Source organism: Orbicella faveolata, unplaced genomic scaffold (genome assembly GCF_042242905.1).
Source record: "Orbicella faveolata isolate gen_17 unplaced genomic scaffold, um_ofav_v1 contig_15, whole genome shotgun sequence".
In the NCBI taxonomy this organism is placed as follows: domain Eukaryota; kingdom Metazoa; phylum Cnidaria; class Anthozoa; order Scleractinia; family Merulinidae; genus Orbicella; species Orbicella faveolata.
This window is the reverse complement of record NW_028301542.1, coordinates 8485001-8507259: the sequence shown is the minus strand read 5'-3', so window position 1 is coordinate 8507259 and position 22259 is coordinate 8485001. Positions and strand designations below refer to the sequence as shown.

General features: G+C 39.4%; 2 protein-coding genes across 2 annotated transcripts in view; one reads left to right on the top strand and one right to left on the bottom strand.

The window, feature by feature from the left end:
• The first annotated feature begins 4267 nt into the window (after positions 1–4267).
• Positions 4268–22259, top strand: part of LOC110054013 (uncharacterized) — a 46741-nt gene continuing 28749 nt past the window's right edge. The window contains exon 1 of the mRNA XM_020760344.2: positions 4268–4678. Within this exon, the coding sequence (XP_020616003.2) occupies positions 4286–4678 (393 nt within the window). The 5' untranslated portion in view covers positions 4268–4285. The remainder of the gene's footprint in view (positions 4679–22259) is intronic.
• On the bottom strand, positions 17534–18138 carry LOC149113419 (uncharacterized). Its single transcript, XM_089288292.1, has 2 exons — positions 17969–18138; positions 17534–17860 (listed from the first exon to the last, which is right to left on the bottom strand). Exons 1-2 carry the CDS (start codon positions 18083–18085, stop codon positions 17534–17536), a joined length of 444 nt encoding a protein of 147 aa, XP_089144418.1. The 5' UTR covers positions 18086–18138.

Genomic DNA, 22259 nt, shown 5'->3' with positions numbered 1-22259 from the left:
TTTTTTTTCCAGTCATTTTAATCAACTAATCATTAGCTTTGCGTGAGTAAAGACTGATCTGATTTCTATTGTTCACAATTGAATAAATAAGGAAAATAGCAGCTGCACTGTAGTCTTGCCTATTTTGCAGTTTGATAGCCTTGGCAAGCAATTTGGTTCCAATATTTTAACAAGGACTCAGCTGTCTGTCAAAATCAAACTTAAAAAGTTTATTTGTGTCCGACACAAGTATTGACTGTAGTTTGAGGCGTGTTTTCATGAGTCTGGGCTCACAAAGAGTTTACAATAACTTGGAATGCGTTCTTGTAATAAGCATTAAATAATGCTAAAATGGGACATTTTTAATGCCTCACTGCTCCTTAACGAGCATGGGAACCCCCCTTTTTTCTTTTATTTTTTTTATTGAAGTTCTCATGTGATAAATATTCAGTGGACAAAGTTTGAACAAAAATCTATTGGCAGTTTTATTTCAGGGGAATTACCTTAAAAGCGGCAATCTTTAAAGTGAGGAATCTTTAAAAGCGGCAATGTTTAAAATGGGGAATCTTTAAAAGCAGGAATCTTTAAAATGAGGAATCTTTAAAAGCGGGAATCTTTAAAATGGGGAATCTTTAAAGAGCGGAAATCTTTAAAAGCGGGAATCTTTAAAATGAGGAATCTTCAAAAGCGGGAATCTTTAAAATGGGGAATTTTTAAAAGCGGAAATCTTTAAAAGCGGGAATCTTTAAAATGAGGAATCTTTTAAAGCGGGAATCTTTAAAATGGGGAATCTTTAAAAGCAGGAATCTTTAAAATGAGGAATCTTTAAAAGCGGGAATCTTTAAAATGGGGAATCTTTAAAAGCAGAAATCTTTAAAAGCGGGAATCTTTAAAATGAGGAATCTTTAAAAGTGGGAATCTTTAAAATGGGGAATATTTTAAAGCGGGAATCTTTAAAATGGGGAATCTTTAAAAGTTTAGACTGTTTGCGACGCAGGCTATTAAAAGCGGGAATCTTTAAAAGCGGGAATCTTTAAAACGGGGAATCTTTATAACGGGGATTCTTTAAAAGCGGGAATCTTTAAAATGGGGGATATTTAATAGCGTTAATCTTTACTGAAAAGTGAACGAGAATCTCTCAGTTTCCCACCGGAAGCTATTTATTCTGTCACATGTATCAACTCAACAGGTACAGAGACAGTTGTGGAATTTATTCATTGTAATTATATATTGCACGCTATTAAAGCACATTGGTTTAGCGGGATAGTGGAGCGGTTCAAATCTCGATTCTCACTCTTTGAGATCCGCTAGACCGACCAAAGAATCGAACCGCCTGGATTTATCTTAACTCCGGAATGTGACGTTTTTTAATTGAGTTTCGCAGCGATGGATATTTGTCCTAGCCTTATCATGTGCTAATAGAAGGACTTACGACTTAACGACAAATATATCAGTGGCAAGGAAAACACGTTTTTGGCTATTTAATCGATAAATCAACAGTCCCCTAAATCTGTTTTTCACATTACGTCGCTAAAATTCAAACTACAAAACTATTGATCCTCCTGAGATTTTACTTTCATGATGTATAAGAGCAGCTGAAAACTAAAATTTTCTCCCCAAGTGAGTTCTTGGTTTTGTAATAGCCCACGCTTGAATTTCTAAGCTTTTGCGTGACGCGGCATTTACATGACGGGCAAGAAAGCTGTCATGTTGGTTAAAAGAGTGACTTACTTCGGGAAATTTGGCTATCTGAACAGTTCATGTATTTGAAAAAGTATTATTTTAAAAATGTTTTTGAGTTCCTGGAGAGATAAATTTACGCTTTTGTAGCAAAACTCAGTGACAGATGTTTCTGTTGATTTCCGGCCGCCATCCGGATGGGCGCTAGCATGGCGTCTCTGTCAAAATCTCTATAAACTTGGATAAAAAATTTCTCCGCATATCTTGGTAAGAAACATTGCTGTGTTCTTAATCTTGGCGAAAGTCTTTGCATATTTACCTTCTTTCTCTTCAAGATTCTGGACTTTATCCTTTGAACTGTTTTCATTTTTATTTTGATTTATTTTGAACGGCGTGACACTGAAAACCAGTAATAAAGTAACTCGATGCTTAATGCCCGAACGATGCATGTGGCGGCGAATTTCGCGTGTAATCCGTCATTGTGTGCTTCATGATACCTCTTTCTACGCCATGCAGTCATGCGAAGACAATTTCAAAGTGCCCATTGCATTTACTTTAAAGGAGAGAGAATCGGTCGCTTTGAAGGTCTTCCACAGTTTAAGTGGAATGATCTCGGCGAACAAGATGTGATAGGGGAAGGGTCGTTTGGAGCTGTTTTTATCACAAAAACCAGGAGCAAGGACGGAAAATCGAAACAGTGGTTGACAAGAAATCACCCGCTATTAAAGATTCCCGCTTAAAAAATATTCCCTGTTTTAAAGATTCCCCATTTTAAAGATTCCCCATTTTAAAGATTCCCCATTTTAAAGATTCCCCATTTTAAAGATTCCCCATTTTAAAGATTCCCCGTTCCCGTTTCCATTCCCCGATTTTCCGATTTTCCGATTCTCCGATTCTCCGATTCTCCGATTCTCCGATTCTCCGATTCTCCGATTCTCCGATTCTCCGATTCTCCGATTCTCCGATTCTCCGATTCTCCGATCCTCCGATTCTCCGATCCTCCGATTCTCCGATCCTCCGATTCTCCGATCCTCCGATTCTCCGATCCTCCGATTCTCCGATCCTCCGATTCTCCGATCCTCCGATCCTCCGATCCTCCGATCCTCCGATCCTCCGATCCTCCGATTCTCCGATCCTCCGATTCTCCGATCCTCCGATCCTCCGATTCTCCGATTCTCCGATTCTCCGATTCTCCGATTCTCCGATTCTCCGATTCTCCGATTCTCCGATTCTCCGATTCTCCGATTCTCCGATTCTCCGATGCTCCGATGCTCCGATTCTCCGATGCTCCGATTTTCCGATTCTCCGATTCTCCGATTCTCCGATGCTCCGATTCTCCGATGCTCCGATGCTCCGATGCTCCGATGCTCCGATGCTCCGATGCTCCGATGCTCCGATGCTCCGATGCTCCGATGCTCCGATGCTCCGATGCTCCGATGCTCCGATGCTCCGATGCTCCGATCCTCCGATCCTCCGATCCTCCGATCCTCCGATCCTCCGATCCTCCGATCCTCCGATCCTCCGATCCTCCGATCCTCCGATCCTCCGATTCTCCGATTCTCCGATTCTCCGATTCTCCGATTCTCCGATTCTCCGATTCTCCGATTCTCCGATCCTCCGATCCTCCGATCCTCCGATCCTCCGATCCTCCGATTCTCCGATTCTCCGATCCCCGTGTTAAAGATAGCCCCGAAACACACGAACATAACACGAACCGACGTTTCGGTCAAAAAAATCCAGGATTATTGCCTGAGAGCTGAAAATTGAAGAGGAACATCTTTTTCGAACTTTTCTCAGGTTATTTAGACGAAAAGATGACCTCGGCGGGCTCTAGAAGAGAACGGAAGAAAAAACAGAACGCGACAGTGAGAAGAGCCGATAATTTATTCACTATTTGTTCACTGCATGGTCTTCGTTACTTTCAAGTTAAAAAAAAGCTTACTTCTTGATAATTTCAGCCTTACAAGCCAGCAACTGGTCCCAAATTACTTTCTGTATCCTTACAAATGTCCTGACTTCCATCTCCGAAAGATTTGGCCACAATTTTTGGGCAAATAAACATTTCGCTGATGGGAACCACCTTTACGGTAGCTTGCATACTAATTCGCTAACTTTACAAAACCCTCCCGAGAGGGGATATGACGAAAAGAGCTGAAAAATGATGGCCGGAAATAGGGTAATTTTCTCAGCTTCCGGTGTGCCAAATTTGCTGGAAATAGGTTCAAAACCGAATTTTCTTTTTCGGCTTTTTTCACTTCGGGTCACCCATGATCCCATATTATGACATGTGCCGGAAGTAATTTATTACGTCATCGGAGATTCCGCAACGGCTACGACTGATGGTGCAATAACCCAGGTTGTGTTGATCAAGTGATGTAGTGTCTGCAGTAATCAGTGAATCATCAAGGACTGCTTTGGAATGTGCATTGCATTGCGACTATAGTGCTACCAAAACAGTTAACTTTTAAAAGCGCGGTTGTAAGATCTTAAAGATCTTCTTGTTGCTGGATGACGTCTAACCTCGTTCTCAGGGTCCTTTCTCTACCTCGAGAACGTTCTCGTCCCCATAGCCCTTTTCGCTCCTCTTAGCCGGCAGGGCCTTGACACTAGAATCCATGAGCAAAAAATGGCGGCTCCGGCAAGTGGGGATATTGTTATCTTTCTCAAAGGAGTTCGAAAGACGATTGACAGGATAGAGAGTAAGCTAGAAGAGTACGTGGAAGAATTTTGTCGCCTTCCTAAATTAATCATGGAAGCTTTTCGTGCGGGAGGAGCTGATCTAAGCGCACAAGTAAACCTCAGTCTTAAATCACAACTGCAAAAGAATTTGTCAGACATCTACATGTGCCTGAAACTGCATCTGGCACTTCACCTTGGAGGAGACATTGCGTTGCAGCATAAAGAGCTCTCGACACTTGGCTATGATATCCTTAAACTGTCAGAACCTGAAGTACCTGAAGTGAATACTCTTCCAGATGAACGACATGCCATCGATCCCGGAAGCAAAGTCCTGGAAATAGTGAGTATGCAATTTTTAGCGTACGGGGGAACTTAAGGGCCCGTTAAGTGATCTTTTCGAGCCGTTGCTAAGGAAAATTTATTCTCATATAACGTCATTATTTCTAGTTAGGTCAGAGTTAATTCATGTGTTTTAACTTTTTCATGACACCAGTGATGACGTCATCAGGCCACAGCATTGGTCATCTTTAATCTTCAATCTTTAATCATTATTTATACACGATAAAAACATCAGGTAGAAAAAATTACATAATAACGGCTAAAAATCCAAATCCTAACATTACATTAACTTACATTAATATGCCACTTAAGAAAAATCCTATTTTCCATGAATGCTGTGTTTAAAAACTATAGTGGAGAAGGCGTTTAAATTTGATTAATGAACCAGACTCTCTAATGTTACAGCGTAAGCTGTTCCAAAGGGTAGCGCCAGTGTAACTAAAACTATTTTTTATGTAGTTAGTTCTTGGAAAGGGGACAACAAGTTTGTTTACTGAGTCCCTCAGAGAATAGCTTGATTCATTTCACTTTATAAATTTAGACGTGAGATATTCCAGAACAAGACTGTTTAAGAACTTGAAAACCATTAAGACGTTGTGAATTTGACGTTGAGATTTTAAGTCTTTCCAGCTGAGTTTGTGAAATAAGGAATGTGATGAATGTCATGTGACTAATACTGAAAAAATACACAGGCTCCCAGGCAAATTACTTTATACAGATTTTTTTCATTGATTTAATATTTTAAAATTTAAGCCTCATTAGGCTTGTGCATAGATTTTGCTTCATTTCTAAGGGCTATGTTTACAACCTTGGCGTAAATCGAAACACGAAATCGAAAAAGGCTGGATTTGATGAAAAACCACATTTCCTTTACCATTTAAACAAACGGAAAGTGTATCCAATATATACTGGAAGTTACCCTGTCAATGTGTGCGCAATTTACACTACCAGGACAAATAAGTAAGATCAAACAAGGCAACATGGAGTCAGTTTTTCTCCTTCTTTTGCTGTTAATGATGGTAATATTTAGGACTGAGTGGAGTCCAATGCAGTCTGTAGTCCTACTCAAATTTCCCTGGAAATTGTATTGCCTTTATTTTCTCTACACAAGTCAAGCAACATATGCAATGAGCGAAAATGGCCTTTATTTTGGCAGTTCTAAATGTTTTCTTTATTTTTTGAGGCATTTTTTTTTTGGCACTAAGAAAACCACACAAAATTGAAAATTGGAACCCCAAATTTTGGGGGTTATGTTATACTTCCTGTAAATTGGCACATTTCAGAAAACATCCTAATTCTTTCAGAATTACTGCAAAATTCTCCTTCTTTCCACACAGCTGAAAACTATTTGCTTATCATCAACACAAGCAAAGTTATTATGTTTTTTCCTTATGCTCTAAAAAACGTCTTCCTCATGTTTGCTGACATAGTCTTGAAACAAAGAGATTTTTTTCAAAAGTGGGACCTCTACATGAATGATGACTGTTATCAGCATAATGTACTAATGTACTACAAATGTCTGGGTTAAAAGTTGTGGTCACTCTTTATTTTGAAATGTAAAAGATTCAAGCAAATAGCTGAAAATTTACCTGTCAGTGATTAGATCTATTGATTATTTACGTTTGGAGAACTCAATGAGACTTCAATTACACCAAAATATTGGGAAATTTTCTGAGCCTTGCTTTGCTTTTGACTTTTAGCACTGATCACTAATCATCACCTTTCCGTCACACATCACACATTCTTTGTTGAAGTAAAAATCTCATATTCCCATGGAAATCAACAGCGTTAAGGTTTTTTTTATATGGCTAGTCTCACCTTCGGGTAGTTATGGTACTCTTGTTCTACCCACTTATCCTGCTAACGACAACAGTGAAAAAGAAAACACTATTCACGTGGAGTTGCAGGCTTTACTGATCAGCAGACCGCCTTAATGCATGCATAAGGGGTGATCTTGAAAAGTCGAGATTTTAATTTGCACGTAGAACAAGCACAGAATATTCTGTATCCACAAAGCTAATATTTCGGAAACTGATTCAGTGATCCTACTTTTTTTAATGCAAAAAAAATATTCAACAGCAAAGATGGAATGCATGTGCTAAATTGTAAAAAAAAATGTGGGTTTGAATTCCTCCAAATTTGGAAATTTCCATTTTTTTAATAATAATAATAATAATAATAATAATAATAATAATAATAATAATAATAATAATAATAATAATAATAGCCAGCCGTGTGTTAGAAGTAGAGCAAGCTACATTCACGCCATTAGTTTTTAGCATGACGGGTGGAATGGCAGTGGAATTTAATCGATACCATAGTAGACTTGCTGAGTTAGTTGCTACAAAGAAGGGCGAAAGTTATGCGACTACCATGTCATGGATCAGGGCAAGAGTATCTTTTGCGCTGCTGAGATCAGCATTACTTTGTTTAAGAAGCTCGTGAGCTCCTAGGAGAGTCCACTTAGAACTGTCGGACATAGATTTAGATATTGGAAAAGGACATGCAAATATTCGTTAAGGCAATTGAGAATGCTATTTCTGGGGAACTCTAGCCGAAGCCACGAACACTGAGCCAAGAAGTGGACCTGCATATAGCTACAGTGTATCTTTAAAGTAGAGTTTTTGCCATTTAAATGTGTAGAGTATTTTTTACTATTTTTATTTAAATTTTTTCGGCAAATGACAATAGACAAATTTATAAGGGTTGTAAAGAATGAGTGTAATTTGTAATTCGTTTGTAAGTTAGTATTTCCCTGACATATATATTGTCCTAAGAATTTTTTCAGTTGTAATTTTTTATAAGCCACTAATAAACATTGTTGTTGTTATTATTATTATTATTATTATTATTATTATTATTATTTAAGAAAATGCTACTGCACAGAATGTTTTTATAATTTTTCCTATTTCTTCTTCTCTGGCTAATAAGTAGTCTTTTGGGAAAAAAAAACAAAACAACATGGGGTCATCACCTTAGTTTTTAAGATAGATGCAATTGATGGTAAAAAGCGGGTCAAGTTTGATGCTATGCAACAGAACAGTGCACCTTAATTTATGACTTAAGGACGTTCGTGCGAAAATTGTCACACATTGATTTTTTTTTCCCGAGACTCTTACTACCGTAAGATGATGAGTTACTTATGTCAGAAATGTAAAAAAAATGCTGGCTCGCCGACTTCATTTTGGAGAGAACGAGTCCAGAAGAACACCCTAAATCTGAAAAAAATGGGGCTTCATTAGCAAATAAGGCCACAGTGTCTGTAAGCCCAAAAATATTGCAATTAGATCTTTGAAGTGAAATGTTCTCTGCCAAATATTGTTTAAGTGGACCTATTAAGTGAATTTAGTCAACTGGTGAGGTTCCTGAAAGAACGAGTTCACATTTAGTGACCATAGTTTCACATGCCATGCAGCCGCAAGATATCAGGATTCGATGTCCTGTGGACAGAAATCTTGAATTTTTTTTGTTTTTGTTTTTGACTTCCCACATTGATTTTTTTGTTCATTTTTGGACAATGTGGAGATAATTGTCAATAAAATCTGTTTCTGGAAAGAATTGTAGGGGTCACCAAATGTCAAGGATCATGAAATCCAAGCAAAGCTATAGCAATAGCCATGCATCTGCCCTACAGTGGTTCACTTTTGGTACTTAGGGTCCACAGTTAGGGTCAATGGCAACACCATTTGGTGAGTACTCACATTTGACTGTGACTTTCAGTTGCAGAGTTGTTAGTACAAATCAGGAGAGCTTATTGAGATAAATTTTGTGGCAACATGATAAATAGTTATCTATGGAGACAAGAATCTTGATTCCCGCATTTAGATTCTCAAAGATACAATTCATTTCTAGCTATTTCTCCTCTTCTCTTACACTGGATGACAGGATCTGGTTTGTCTCCAAATGAACATATTTCCAGTTTCATGAATAGAGAGAGAAAAAATGAAAACTACATCTGAGAGAGTATCCCAGAAGTGTGCACAGCTGAAAGTGCAAGATTTCACAGGTAAGGCAGTTATGTGCCAAATTACAATTTTCCCCTGCAGGGAAAATATGATGGTGTTAAAATTCCAAATGGTAAATAAATGTACATGGGACTGCTCTATAACCTGACTGTTCACACAATTACAATCAAGTTTAATGAACTCAGTAGGCTTTCATGATTAACTTTTTGCAACGCATGTACTAGGTTGAAAAAGCAGACTTTCTGACTCAGGGGACATAACTTTGAATAAACTGGGAGGATCAATTAATACAAGCTGGTTATTTCCTCGAGTCTTTGAAGCAACAGCTGGAAGACTTGCAAATGGCAATGCTTGTTACTTATACTAATCCCTGTAGACATGAGATTATTCAAAACAGCAAATTCAGGGTGGGGTCCAGGATGCGAACTTAATTAATCAAGGTAATGGCTTCCTTTTGAGTTTGTTTGCAAAAAGCTTTGATTTCTTTCTTGTCCTGGCTTGTTAAATTTCAGAACCATTGATGGCAGGGGAAGGAGGGGTTGGAGCCACTTGGTGGCAACTTAAGTGTTCTCAATAAATATGGAAACTTAATGTAAGGCTGGTACTCTGGAAAAAAGGGCTGGTTTATTGAGTACTATTGACGCCAATATTTTGACTTACAACATAATTCTTCCTCAAGGCCAGGGTTTCCTTACATTATCAAATGTAAAGAACAGTTATAGTATTTTCCTTCATTTTCGAAAATGCAAGTTGGCTCTGATTTCTCACTGTACAGGCATTTTTTCAAAAAAAATTTCCAAGGGTTACATTGCCCTGCTAATCAGAAAAGAGGGGGATGGGAAGGTTGCCGAGTTCGTTTTAATTTGCGTTATGAGTAGTTAAAGCTAAAGTTAAGGGTGTTTTGTAGCAGGCCATGCTGTTGCTATGAAAACTGTGTCATTGTGTCACAAAATGATAACAGCGTGATCACCAATGAGTGGGTACTGAGTCTTTTGATGCCATGATTGTAGCATCAACTGATGAAGAGTGGGGATAATGCCCCATCAAAATCTCTGTCTTGGAAAGTACTAGAACTTGCTGCCATTCCAGCCACCTAATTAATACAACAATAATAAAGTCTAACAATTCCAGTGTCACTTGGCAGTTCTTTTCCAGGGAAATCGCCATCGAATTGCACAAAACTACGATAAAACCTATTTAGCGTGTGCGGGTTATTCACATGCGAAAATGCTTTGTAGAAATGCCATCAAAATTGGGTTCTCTGAGAATAAGAGGAAGTTGTGTATGAATTTAGTATACCAGGGGGCAACGCTTGCTTCCAGACATATACACCTGCATTTCTTTGTAAAAATTGGCAAGTTTGGGATTTCATATTTTGATGAAATTGCTACTGATACTTATGAAACTTTGCATATTTACTTGGCAAGATAAATCGAGTGGTTTGGCATATTTTTTATTTGAATAAGAAAATCGGAAAAAGCAAGGTCCATTTTGGATATCAATTTGGATAATTTTTGTATTCATAGCTGTATTCATTCATTTGTATTCAGCTTTATTTTCTGTTTAACCTTCCTTAAATAAAGTGTTTATTATTATTATTATTATTATTATTATTAAATCTCTCTATAAGCTCTCCTGATTTATTAACTCTAATTTGCAAGAAGAGTCTCACCAACAGCGAAATGTGATTAACAAAGAAATAGGGTTGACATTGACCCCAACTGTTTACACTACCGGCTTTGGCGATGACTCAACTCAAATTATAACAAAATTGTAAAAACCAAGAAAAAGAAAAGTAAAGGTATAGAAAAGCTATCAAAATAACCATTTAAGGCCGTTGATTTCCATGGGAATATGAGAATTTTAGTCAATGCATGCTTCAATGAAGAATGTGTGATGCTGTGACAGAAAGGTGACGATCGGTGATCAGTGCTAGAAGTCGAAAGTAAAACAAGGTTTGAAAGATTTCCCAATATTTTGGTGTAAATATGTAAGTCTCATCGAGTTCTCCAAATGTTAAAAATCAATAAACCTAATCAGGCAATGTCAAAAAATTCCCTGAGAAAATTTAAAATGCATTTCAGTTAAAGGACAAGATTTGTCATTTGTACAGAAAATGCTGAATTAAAGACATGATTGATCATCACAGTTATGCACACAACTTAAGCACTTTGTGAAATTAAATGAAAGGATTTAAACCCATGACCTCTCTGATACCGGTGCAGTGCTCTACCAACTGAGCTATCAAGTCAACTGGGAGCTGGTCACATAATATGAGTTTGTAATATACCCGTATGGATGAATATATGACAGATCATATATTTGAACTGTGGAGAAAGATATAAAGACATGGTTGATCTCGCAGTTATGCACACAACTTAGGCAGTTGTGAAATTAAAGCTGAAAAATAATGCAGGCCTGAACGGGATTCAAACCCATGACCTCTGCGATACCGGTGCAGTGCTCTACGAACTAAGGTCAGTGCTGTTGCCTAAGGAAATTTTTAAGGAGCCCAATTAAGCCACTTTTTTTTAGGGGCCCAGGATAAAATTTGCCGTGGTAAATCCGGGGGGTTGGGGAGGTTGGTGAAGATGGCGGATTGGGGTTGGGGTGAATACTCAGATTCCAGGAAAAAATGGAAGTTGCATACAAGTGAAGCTTAATAGTCCTCAAGCTTTCAAAATGGCAGACAAAATGTTGGGGAAGAATGAAAAAATTTGAATGTGTGTAGGTTAGAGCGACTTGTCTGGAGCAAATGTGGTAAGAAAAGAAAAAGAGTTGGACACAAGTGTTGTGCAGCTGCAAACTCTAATAATCGAAGGAAAAACCGACCTGATTTATCATTTCCATGCCTGAGTTTCCTTTGGACAAGCCAGACAAACAAAGAATGAAAAAGTGGGAAATACTTATGAAAAGGGGAGATGCCTATTTTACCTCGGGAAGAAATAATTTTTGTTGTTCCAAGCACTTCTTGCCAAGTGATTTTAAACTGAGTACACTTACTGAAACTGGGAACCATACCCTCGGTTTTCCCTCGGACAAAAGTTGATGAGGAATCTCTGTGTAGAGCAAAAAGATGTGAGGCATCTGAGTCTGGAAAAGAAAAAGTGAATACCCATCAGCTTCGATCAACTTAGGAATTAATCAGTTTTCATGCCTCTGAGGTAAACAAAAAAAGTTCCCAGAAACAATGTTGATGTAGACAGAGTGCAATGTCAAAGTGGAAAATGCACTTTTCAACTGGAAACTGAGAATGTTTTGTCGCTCTGAGAACTGTTCCCAGTCTTGGCCAATAAGGGAGCATGAAATCACATTCATTCATAAACGAGAAACAGTTCTCAGTATCCACCAATGAGAACGGGTGAATTTTTCATCGAAAACAAAATGTCTGGTAAGCATCTGTCATGAATCACCGATAAGTAATTATTCTCGAACGTTTGTTTGTCATCATCTATTAACCACACATGAATGAGTTTACACAATGGTCTTTTATCAATAATAGTCGAGTTGAATCTTTGCGAATTTCGACTATCTACAAGAATGGTGTTTACGTGGCTCTTTAACTAAGCTTATCAACAACAACAACAAAAAAAATGTACTGGGGATATTAAACTGAAAACTTTCTAGTTCAGCCGCACAAGTCCACATAATTGCGTTGCGGACAATACAACGTGAAATTCTGCTTTTCCATTTTTCTTTTCTAACAAGCATATCAAGGAAGGTGGCAACTTACCAGCAGTGTGTCGATCCGTCGTCCAAATGCAAATTTCATTAACTTTTTCCTGGGTCCATAAATCTAGAAAGCGAGTAATCGTTTTCCCTGAAATTCGCGCCAAAATTTTCCCACGCTTGTTTAGCCAATGTTTCATTACGATCTCTTTGAGTATTTCCTCGGCAGCTTGGAGGATACCTTGTCACTTCTGATAATTTACCGTTTGGTGCAATCATTTTGATCCGTTCTTCGGCGCAACTCCAAGCTCCTTTCTCTGAAATCTACCCTTAGCGCGCGCCAACCCGCCACGCCGGACGATATTTCCGATTTATGGCTACTTTATCAGAGCATATCATACATTGAAAGGTCACCGGCGGGCGATTTAGGTCAAGATATTTTTAGAATTGAGAACTGTTCTCGTTTTCTACCAATCGACATGGTTTATATTGCTTGTATATTCGCTTGAAACAGCTTTATAAACTGATTATTTTCCTGGACGGATGATCAGTAATTCTTCGGACTACAGAACAAATAAATATTCTGCTGAAATCTAACGCTTAGAGAGCAATAGTTCGTGTTTTCTCAAAACCACAAATGACGAAACGCGACTAGGGCTTTCGAGGTGTCATGCTACGAGATCACGAGTGTTGCGTGTTGTTTTGACGTCATGTCACTCATCTCCGTTCATTACATTTATGGAAGGCTGTAACCTGAAAATCTGTTGTCTTTGTTTTTCTCTCTCGGTGGCCTTCCATAAAATAATATATTTACGGCAAACCGAATAATAAAATTTCGCATCGTAGCGGGAATTATCCGCCTAACGTATTTTATCGCGCTCTGCAAGGGTGGCTGAGCATTGAATTTTCGCTGAACGATTTCCTGTGCTGCATAGCTTTCTGTTCAAACATTCCCAGAATTGTTCTCGCTTTTAGCCAATTGGCGTTTTGTTTATCCGAGAACTGTTCGCAAATTCAGCCACTTAGCGTCAGAAAACCGTGACATAATTTGCGTGTCACCCCCGAGAAGTATTTTCCGATCGTAGAAAAGGGACTTATTGTTAAATTGTGAGAACTGTTCTCAGTTTTAGCCAATAGGCTGATGTCAGTGTACCTCTGGATTAAAGAAAAGGAGTAATTTAGTTACTTGTGACGAATGGTAAAATCCGATACTCGCCGAGACCCCTGTTTGAAAATCCGAGACCGAGACCGAGACCAAAACACGCGAGACTTCGACACCGAAATAAATGCAATATAAACGAGACTTCGAGACTCTTCGCAAAGGCTGTCGAGATTTCGAGATCGGATGAAAAGTTTGCGAGACCCAAGATTTTGGAAGTACCATTCCTCACCCCTTTTAATGGATTATGGGGACAACGAGTGAAATGAACTTGGCCGACAATTTCTTGCCTGTGAAAAGGCTTTGAATTCTGGTTGTTTTTCGTAATTCTTTCGCGCTCTCCACTGGGATTACTCAGCATTGAATTGTCGCTGAACGATTTTCGCGCCGCAGAGCTTTCTTGTTTTAACATTCCTGTAACTGTTCTCGCTTTCAGCCAACTCGCGTTTTCTTTGGCCGAGAACTGTTCGCAAATTCCGCCACTTGGCGTCAGAACAGACGACGGTATAATTTTGACAGGTTCCGGCTCAATTGCCTTTGTTTATTCTTTGTCTTGACTAATCGGCACCCTTGTTATAAAAGTTAAAGCAGCACTACAATCGTCACAATGTACTAAAAGTTTCTCAAATGAGACATTTGGTAGTGTTTTGTCCTTCCTGTACCCTTTTCCCTTCATATGACCAGATGTGATACAATGTGATGATACAACTGGTTATTTTGCTTACAAAACGACGTAACATAAGGAAATTGTGTTCAAAATGCGAAATGGCTAGCAGAGGAACACTACCGTGAGAAACCGTGCAATACATCAATGCTGACTCAATTCAGGCAAAAATAAATTCAATTTTTTGGAGTATGTTTTTACTCATTACACCTTGGAGAAGGAGTTCGAGTTATGGTGAGTAAAATCATAGAGAATATGACCTGAAGGAAGAAGAGACCACTTCGAGTTAGCGGAAGGTTCGAGTTATCGCGGGTTCATTCTAGGGATGACTCAGCATTGAAGTGTCGCTGAACTATTTTTTCGTGCCGCAGAACTTTTTTGTTGTAACATTCCCATAACTGTTCTCGGTTTTAGCCAATCGGCGATTTGTTTGTCCGAGAACTGTTCTCGAATTCAGCCACTAGCTTTCCGCGCGTTGAAATGAATGTGCCTTTGTGTACTCAGTCTCGGCAGAGAGCCTCCCTCGGCGGTGTATATTGGCTAAATCATGGAAATCGTGCAAGTTCAGCAAATTTGAAAACGGCCTTTATTGAAATACTGAAGCGGCCGATTTCCTTGTCAGGGTTGCTTCATCTCACACTCACTCAAACAATGGACTTAGTGATCACGAGTGGGCTCAAACGTGTTACTAAATAAAAATTTTCATCCTCTTGTCACCTCATCTCAGTTTCCCAGTGTCCCTGTAAATAGAAATCATGCTCTTACTCCACTGGAAGACTCCACAAAATTTGGCAGGGATGAAAAAGGGCATTCAATGCAGTCAACAATTTGAATGTGAGAGCTCCCTTATCTCTAATATCCGAGAAGTGTTGTCGGTCCTGGCCAATCAGTATCTTATTATAAGAAATATTCTCACGGAAAGCAAAACTGAACAGCATTACAAGCGGCACAGTTAAAATGAACTTTGTCGAAAGACACATTAGGTCTTGTTTTGCTCTTTCTGTTCGCCTTTCCCTTCATATACGCCTTTAATGTGCGGTCGGGCAAAATTCCGCAAAATTGTAGAGTATTTGCCAGCGTATAAGCCATTAACGCACACAAAAAATAGTTCCAGTCCAACTGTCTACCAGTTGCCATCATTGAGCAGCCTGTAGGCAATGTGCCATTTGTAGTCATCGATGTCATGCTATAGAGGAAGACAAAGTAGATACAATAAATGACTTTACACAGAATTACGAAATTGGCCTCATTTGCGGAGAGAACTATATTTGCATCACAGTTAAGGGTTAAGGATCGCCGAGTAATTGGTCCCTCACAAAATGACTGGATCTGTCTCGATATATAGCTGCAAATTCGGCTTGTCGAGAAAAAACGATTGGCACGAAACAATTGCCTGAATAACTTGTTCGTGTTTTGGTGACTTTACAGTGATTACAATTAAAAAAAAACTACGTTGATGAAGTAGAGCATTTCGGTTGAGACACACCTGTTGGAATGCGATTTCCTTTCTTTCTGTAATGCACTCCGCGATGTAAGAAAGAAAAGTGACTGTGTCAACTAACGCATGTCAGAGTCTAACTACATCCATGGTATTTTTCGGTTTAAGTATTAAGAAAACGAATCACATTCTAAAGGATTACCTTCAATACGTAGACTCCACAGCTGACATCATCGTTTTGTAAGAGGTGAGGACTGGCCAAGTCAGTCCAGTAACATCCCTCAAGCTGGCTCCTTTTAGTTAGGAAGACCCTTGCAAGGAAATTGTGAATTGATATATGCTTATGTCATGCTTCTCATCTCTTTTAGAGGTCGAAATAACGGATTGTAATAAATTGTCCCTTTGGATTTTCGAGACGAGTCGAGCGCAAATACATTTATCAAGATATCGCTTAACGTTTAACGTGAGGGAATAACAAGTGCTCTTATCTTTATTGTGGTCTAGGCATTTCGACGACGCTGTTATGATTCAGGTCATCGTAGCTCATATATTTGTTGGTCTATTTTGAAATTGTGTCTGTTAGGGATCAAACAAGGTTTGATTCACACCCAATGCCATAGCCTCCGTCGGGAGTTTAATCCCCGTCTTTTTCAGATGGAAGGCCCTGGTTATACGATAAATTGTTAATGTCCATGGTTCTTTTGTAAAACTGAAAATGATGAGCGAGTTCGAGAAAACCCAATGAGCTTCAGCTTGTCTAAGGTGTTTATTATCGGTGGCGGTTATGTTTAGGTTAAGTATCTGAGCCCGTAGTTCCCCATAAGTATACTTACGCCTAATGTCCAGTGATATCACTGGGCAGCCTGACAGGGGAACACAAATTCCTTGTATGCCGAAATGTCAAGTTGTAACCAAATGCAATAAGCAGACATTGGAAAAAAGTACACAGATTGATTACAATTTCTTCTTTGTCACATGACGGATAGTTAAGCTTGAACATAAAAGGACACAGTAGTCTTACTGTATTATGACCAACATTTAGACGCCCTTAAAATTTCCCTCTATTTCCATTTCAAATTTTAAGGGAACCCTTGCGTAGTTGTGAGCCTTATGTATACCAATTTTCAAAAAAAATTAATTCTGCACGTTCAAAGTGGTATGAATGTAATGTGTATGTCAGTTACTTACCCTTTTGCGCCAGGGCTTCCCTTGCTTAGTTCTTTCAAAGAAAAAACTATTCGTAGTGATAACGAACTTGCCGCCCTGCAACGGTTAAAGAGAGCTCTTAAACTACTTTTAATTAAAATTGCTGCTCGTGATGTGACGCAACATTGACCGTAACCGTCATCTGATACTTACGTTTTTGTTGGCCCGTTTTTCTAATACTGCCATATACGCATTGATTACCCGTTATATTAAAGGAGACTATTAGAAACTCGCAAAGATTAAAAAAACGCGTAAATTTGTTCTGCATTTGTTTCTATAAAGCGAAACCGAAAATCAAGAGAGTGCTGGAATCTTGCTACTTTCGCAGTTAGTGGATGCGTAGTTAACTGAGTGTGCATTAGCCGTTTCTTATCAGTAGAATCCTACTTACTGAACCATTTAGCCATCCAGGTTGTCGATGGCTCAAATAGAGACACCATTAAAGATTCGTGGATGTCCGGCATTCCTAATTGCAGTGTTTTGATATCCTTCCAATTCAAGTAACACCAGTTTTGAAAGTGCAGTAAGGGGTGGAAGTGTCATTCCACATGGCTTGAGCCTGACGAAAACGAATTTTTGCGAAATTGTAAAAGGGTGAAATTGTGGTAATACGTTTAATACAGACGAAGTTATCAAAAAAGCAAATCAAACTGACTACAGTAATAGAGTTGAATTCCTTTTCGTTTAGTTCTCTTTGGGCAGCCAATCCTTGGTAACTCCCGGCTACCACATTTTTAGGCTTTTTATGTCAGCTATCAAATGATGGTAATTACCTGAGAAATCTTCAGTCTTTTTACTAGTGCTTCTTTGCACTGAGGGAATGCTTCTTGGACTTCCTGTATTCTGGGGAATGTTAGCCAGTTTGTACCAGCTTCTTCGGCTTCTAGGTCAGTGATAAACACCTTTTCGGTGTCCACAGTCTCCACTGTTGCCTGAGCGGGCCAACCGAACACACCATTTTTTCCATGAATTTGTTCCAAAAACGTTATCGAAAAAATGCCATCTTCCGCCTTCAGCACTCTCCCCAAAAAGAAACAATCGCAGTTACTGTATGCGACAGCGACAAACATGCCACTGGATACCTGCAAAGGAAAACAGCTTATCAGTAGTAAATTATTTTCTAGTACATGTAAACCATTTGTGAAATCAACATAATTCATTCCTTTCTACGTAGCCGTTCATCGGTTTACCTCTCGGCTTTTCGTAGGTTCCTGTTCTTCTTTTCTTTCTGAAACGTCCAATTCTTGGAGTCCTCTTGTCTCTGCCGCTCGTGGTGGCGTCATATTATTGGTGTCTTTATGGGGCATCTGCTGAAAGAATCAGACATAAGTTAAATTGACAGCAATATTCAAATAGATGATGCAAGGGTGATTACTCACCGATTCCGGCTCTTCGGGTGACTCAGCTTTCATTTTCTTCAGGGGTGTGGAGGTACTCTTAAAAGCAATGACAACAATATTACGAGGTGGTCAAAGACAATTGCGCTACGGCTACATGGGCTCACTAGTGACAGTGTCATGGTTTATGATACTATATATTTGTCTGCCACTCCCAATCTCAGTGCTAGAGAGCTTAGGTGGTCGGTTCGTTAGAACGTCCGAGTTGGGACCGGGAGGTGCCATGGACTAGCCTTTGCTGTACAAAAGAAAAAACACTAGGATAACAAAGTTAAAGAACCTGGGATGAAAGCTAGTGGAGCCTACTACGTTAACGTTCGTACATCCTGCCAACGCATAGTAGAGACACTCGCAGTTGGTTATTACATCCAAAATTTCAAATCGGTTCCTAATGTTCATCTATATAGATCACTCAGCCCTCGACCAAATATTTCCCCTAGCCATGATACCTTTACTAGTCAGTATTTACGGATTTCTTTGACTTTCTTATCTGAAAATGAGGCAGATTAGATTTTCTTCAAAAGTGACACAGACCCTTTCTTCACAGGAATTTATGAAAGGGACCCTTATTTGGTACAAACGTGCGTCGCTATGAACGGCGAAAATGAAAAGCAGGTTACTACATGGCAAGCACTCAATTACGTAGCAAATCTTTTATTCACAAGTGGTATTAGCTGCTCCTCGATTCCTCGACATTTACCTAGTAAAGGAGAGTAAATCAACCCTTACAGATTGCGTAACACTTCTTGTGGGGCATTACTTGCTCCGTTTAACTTCGGTTGTCACGTGAGTTACGTAGATATAATGGTAGCGATGTATAAAGGCAACACGTACTACAAAAGACATCGGTATGGCGTCTAATGGGGCTCCCACTGTTGATTCCGGTGACGAGGAGAGAACAACGCTCGAAGAGTGCTGGTCGTCGAGCAAGAGCTTTTTGCCCGGCGATAAGGCTATCTGCAGCGAGTAAGGGAAACTAACATTTTATAGGCATCTCAGTCTTTGCCAAAGGAGCAGGACAGATTGTAGATAAAATCAAATATGGATGAGCTTACTTCAGTTGACTTTCTTGTCATTTTCCCTGTTGTCTGGGTGGTTTTTCGTTCGCTCTTGGTTTGACCCTAAGAACCAAGACAATTGATTTAATTAATATTTCCACCCGCCATAAACTAAGCCTTGAGAAGATACCATTCGGCAAACTAGCTGTGGATATACCGAGTTAGTACAAAATGCAATGTTTCATTAATTTAGGTACACAAATATTGCGATGCGTAATCTGCTGTTACTATTCCTGATTGACCTATTCATTGTTGATCCAGAGAGACGAATCTTCTACTAATCAAATAAGGCACCAAGCATAGACCATTGAGAGCAAAGTGTTACCTCAACCCGCACTCTCAAGCTTTCAGTCTTCGTAGTGTTTCCATTGCTCGGTATTTCCTGGAATCGATTCATACAATTATATCGGTCAGCGAAAACCTGAATATTAGTTAGGAGGGGTGGTACCTCTAACAGAGGCTGTTTCGGGGATGTCAGTAGATACTTTGCTCTGCGAATTGGCGGAAACGCCAGGTTTTGGGATTTTTATCCCAGGATTTGCCAGAAACTTGGGTGGGACACTCACAGAAAAAAAAAAAAAAAAAAAGCATTGGCACCTACCAACTCATCATTCACTTCGAGAAGCAGTGTTTGATCCAGGTTGGCTTTTGTGGACGGCAGTTCATCTTGCAATCTACTGATTACGTAAAGATATCAAAGGCAGAATAGTCTAAACGGTTATTGTCTTTCTCTCGAGAAAATCAATAGTTACAATCTAACACCAAGAGCATGAAGGATTCGGCCTTCACAAAAAATAAGTCACTTACATTCAAGTTCCGATGAATGTTGCTGTTGCTTGCCTTCCATCTTTTGAGGATATCCTTCTCTTGAGTGGGTTCCTCCGCATCTCCTAAATCCCCTTGCAACTCGTAAAGTTTTTCCCTCATTGACAAAACAGTAGTGACAAAATCTGGAGTGTCGTACTTTTTTCAAGGTGGAAAAATAGCCCGGTTTTCATTACGTGGGGCTATCGGCAAGAACTTAGCCACTATATCTGTAGTTTCAGACGAGCTTGGATTTTGCATTTCTTGCGGTTTGCTGCTCTCAAATGCCGCTAGTCCGGTTGTCTGAAGTTTATGATTATATATGCTGAGACAAACAAAGGAACTGATCTCCACTACAGAAGTGAATTGCACCGCTGGAAACAGGACGATATGTGAAACACGTAAAGGGAGAAAACTGTTTTGGAACAAACTAATTTCAACGGTTTATTTGATCGTGGTAAATTTCGTGGATAACGGTTCACCTAGTGAGCTGCACATGACCTGTGTCAAGCTTCAACTGGTGCTCTCTGAAAATTTCTTGATTCTTCAGCTGCAAAAACTGCTATATTTTCAAAACAAAGCACGCTACCGAGCTGAAAACACACTAGCGGACACATTTCTAAAACTTCTTTTTCGTGATGGGGATATAAATACAAAAGTCTGTTTACATCTGAATTTCAGTTTTTCATGACGGGACGTGAAAACCGAGAATACTTTAAAGTGGTTGAAAAGTCGAGCGGAGTTTCTGCAAAATGTTTGTAAAAGCCAGCATCTCTTAGAAACGCCAGTCTCTCCACTTAACTTGCTTACTAGCCTGAATAAAACGAACAGTGGCAAATCGTATTACGAAATATGATTTTCTATAGAAACGCAAATGGTCGACTCGGAATTACATCCTGCTTTCATGCTATATTGCGTGCACAATTTTGTGGAAGTTTGCCTGACCTCACATGTTAAAGGCGTATATGAAGGGAAAGGCGCACAGAAAGAGCAAAACAAGACCTAATGTGTCATTCGACAAAGTTCATTTTAATTGTGCCGCTTGTAATGCTGTTCTCGCTTTCCATGAGAATATTTCTTGATTGGCCAAGACCGAGAACACTTCTCGGATATTAGAGATAAGGAGGGTCTCACATTCAAATGCAGTTGTTGACTGCATTGAATGTCCTTTTCATCTCTGCCAAATTTTGTGGAGCCTTCCAGTGGAGTAAGAGCATAATTTATGTTTACAGGGACACTGGGAAACTGAAATAAGGTGACAAGAAGACGAAAATGTTTATTTAGTAACCGATTTGAGCCCATTCGTGATCACTAAGTCCATTGTTTGAGTGAGTGTGAGATGAAGCAACCCTGACAAGGAAATCGGCCACTTCAGTGTTTCAAATTTGCTGAACGCAATACAATTGATGGGACCTTACACGATTTCCATGATTTAGCCAATATACACCGCCGAGGGAGGCTCTCTGGCTAGACTGAGTGCACAAAGCCACATTCATTTCAAGGGGTGGGAAGCTAGTGGCTGAATTCGAGAACAGTTCTCGGACAAACAAATCGCCTATTGGCTGAAACCGAGAACAGTTATGGGAATGTTGAAACAAAAAAGTTCTGCGGCACGAAAAAATCGTTCAGCGACAATTCAATGCTGAGTCATCCTTAGAATGCGCGAAAGAAACCTGCGATAACTCGAACCTTCCGCTAACTCGAAGTGGTCTATTCTTCCTTCAGGTCATATTCTCTATGATTTTACTCACCATAACTCGAACTCCTTCTCCAAGGTGTAATGAGTAAAAACATACTCCAAAAAATTGAATTTATTTTTGTCTGAATCGAGTCAGCATTGATGTATTGCACGGTTTCTCACGGTAGTGTTCCTCTGCTAGCCATTTCGCATTTTGAACACAATTTCCTTATGTTACGTCGTTCTGAAAGCAAAATAACCAGTTGTATCATCACATTGTATTATCTCCGGTCATTTGTTCCCATCTCTCGCAAACTCGAACTCCCGCTAATTCGAACCCTTTCTGGTTTCACTTGAAGGTTCGAATTAGCCGGAGTCAACTGTAATAAGAGCCAGCCAGAATTCAAAGCCTTTTCAGAGGCAAGAGTTCATTTTCCCGAGCGTTGTCCTCATCATTTATTAAACTTGATATAATAGAACAGGTAGAGAGCAATGAAAACTAAATTACTCGGTTTCCAGAATGCAGAGGTACACTTACACTCCC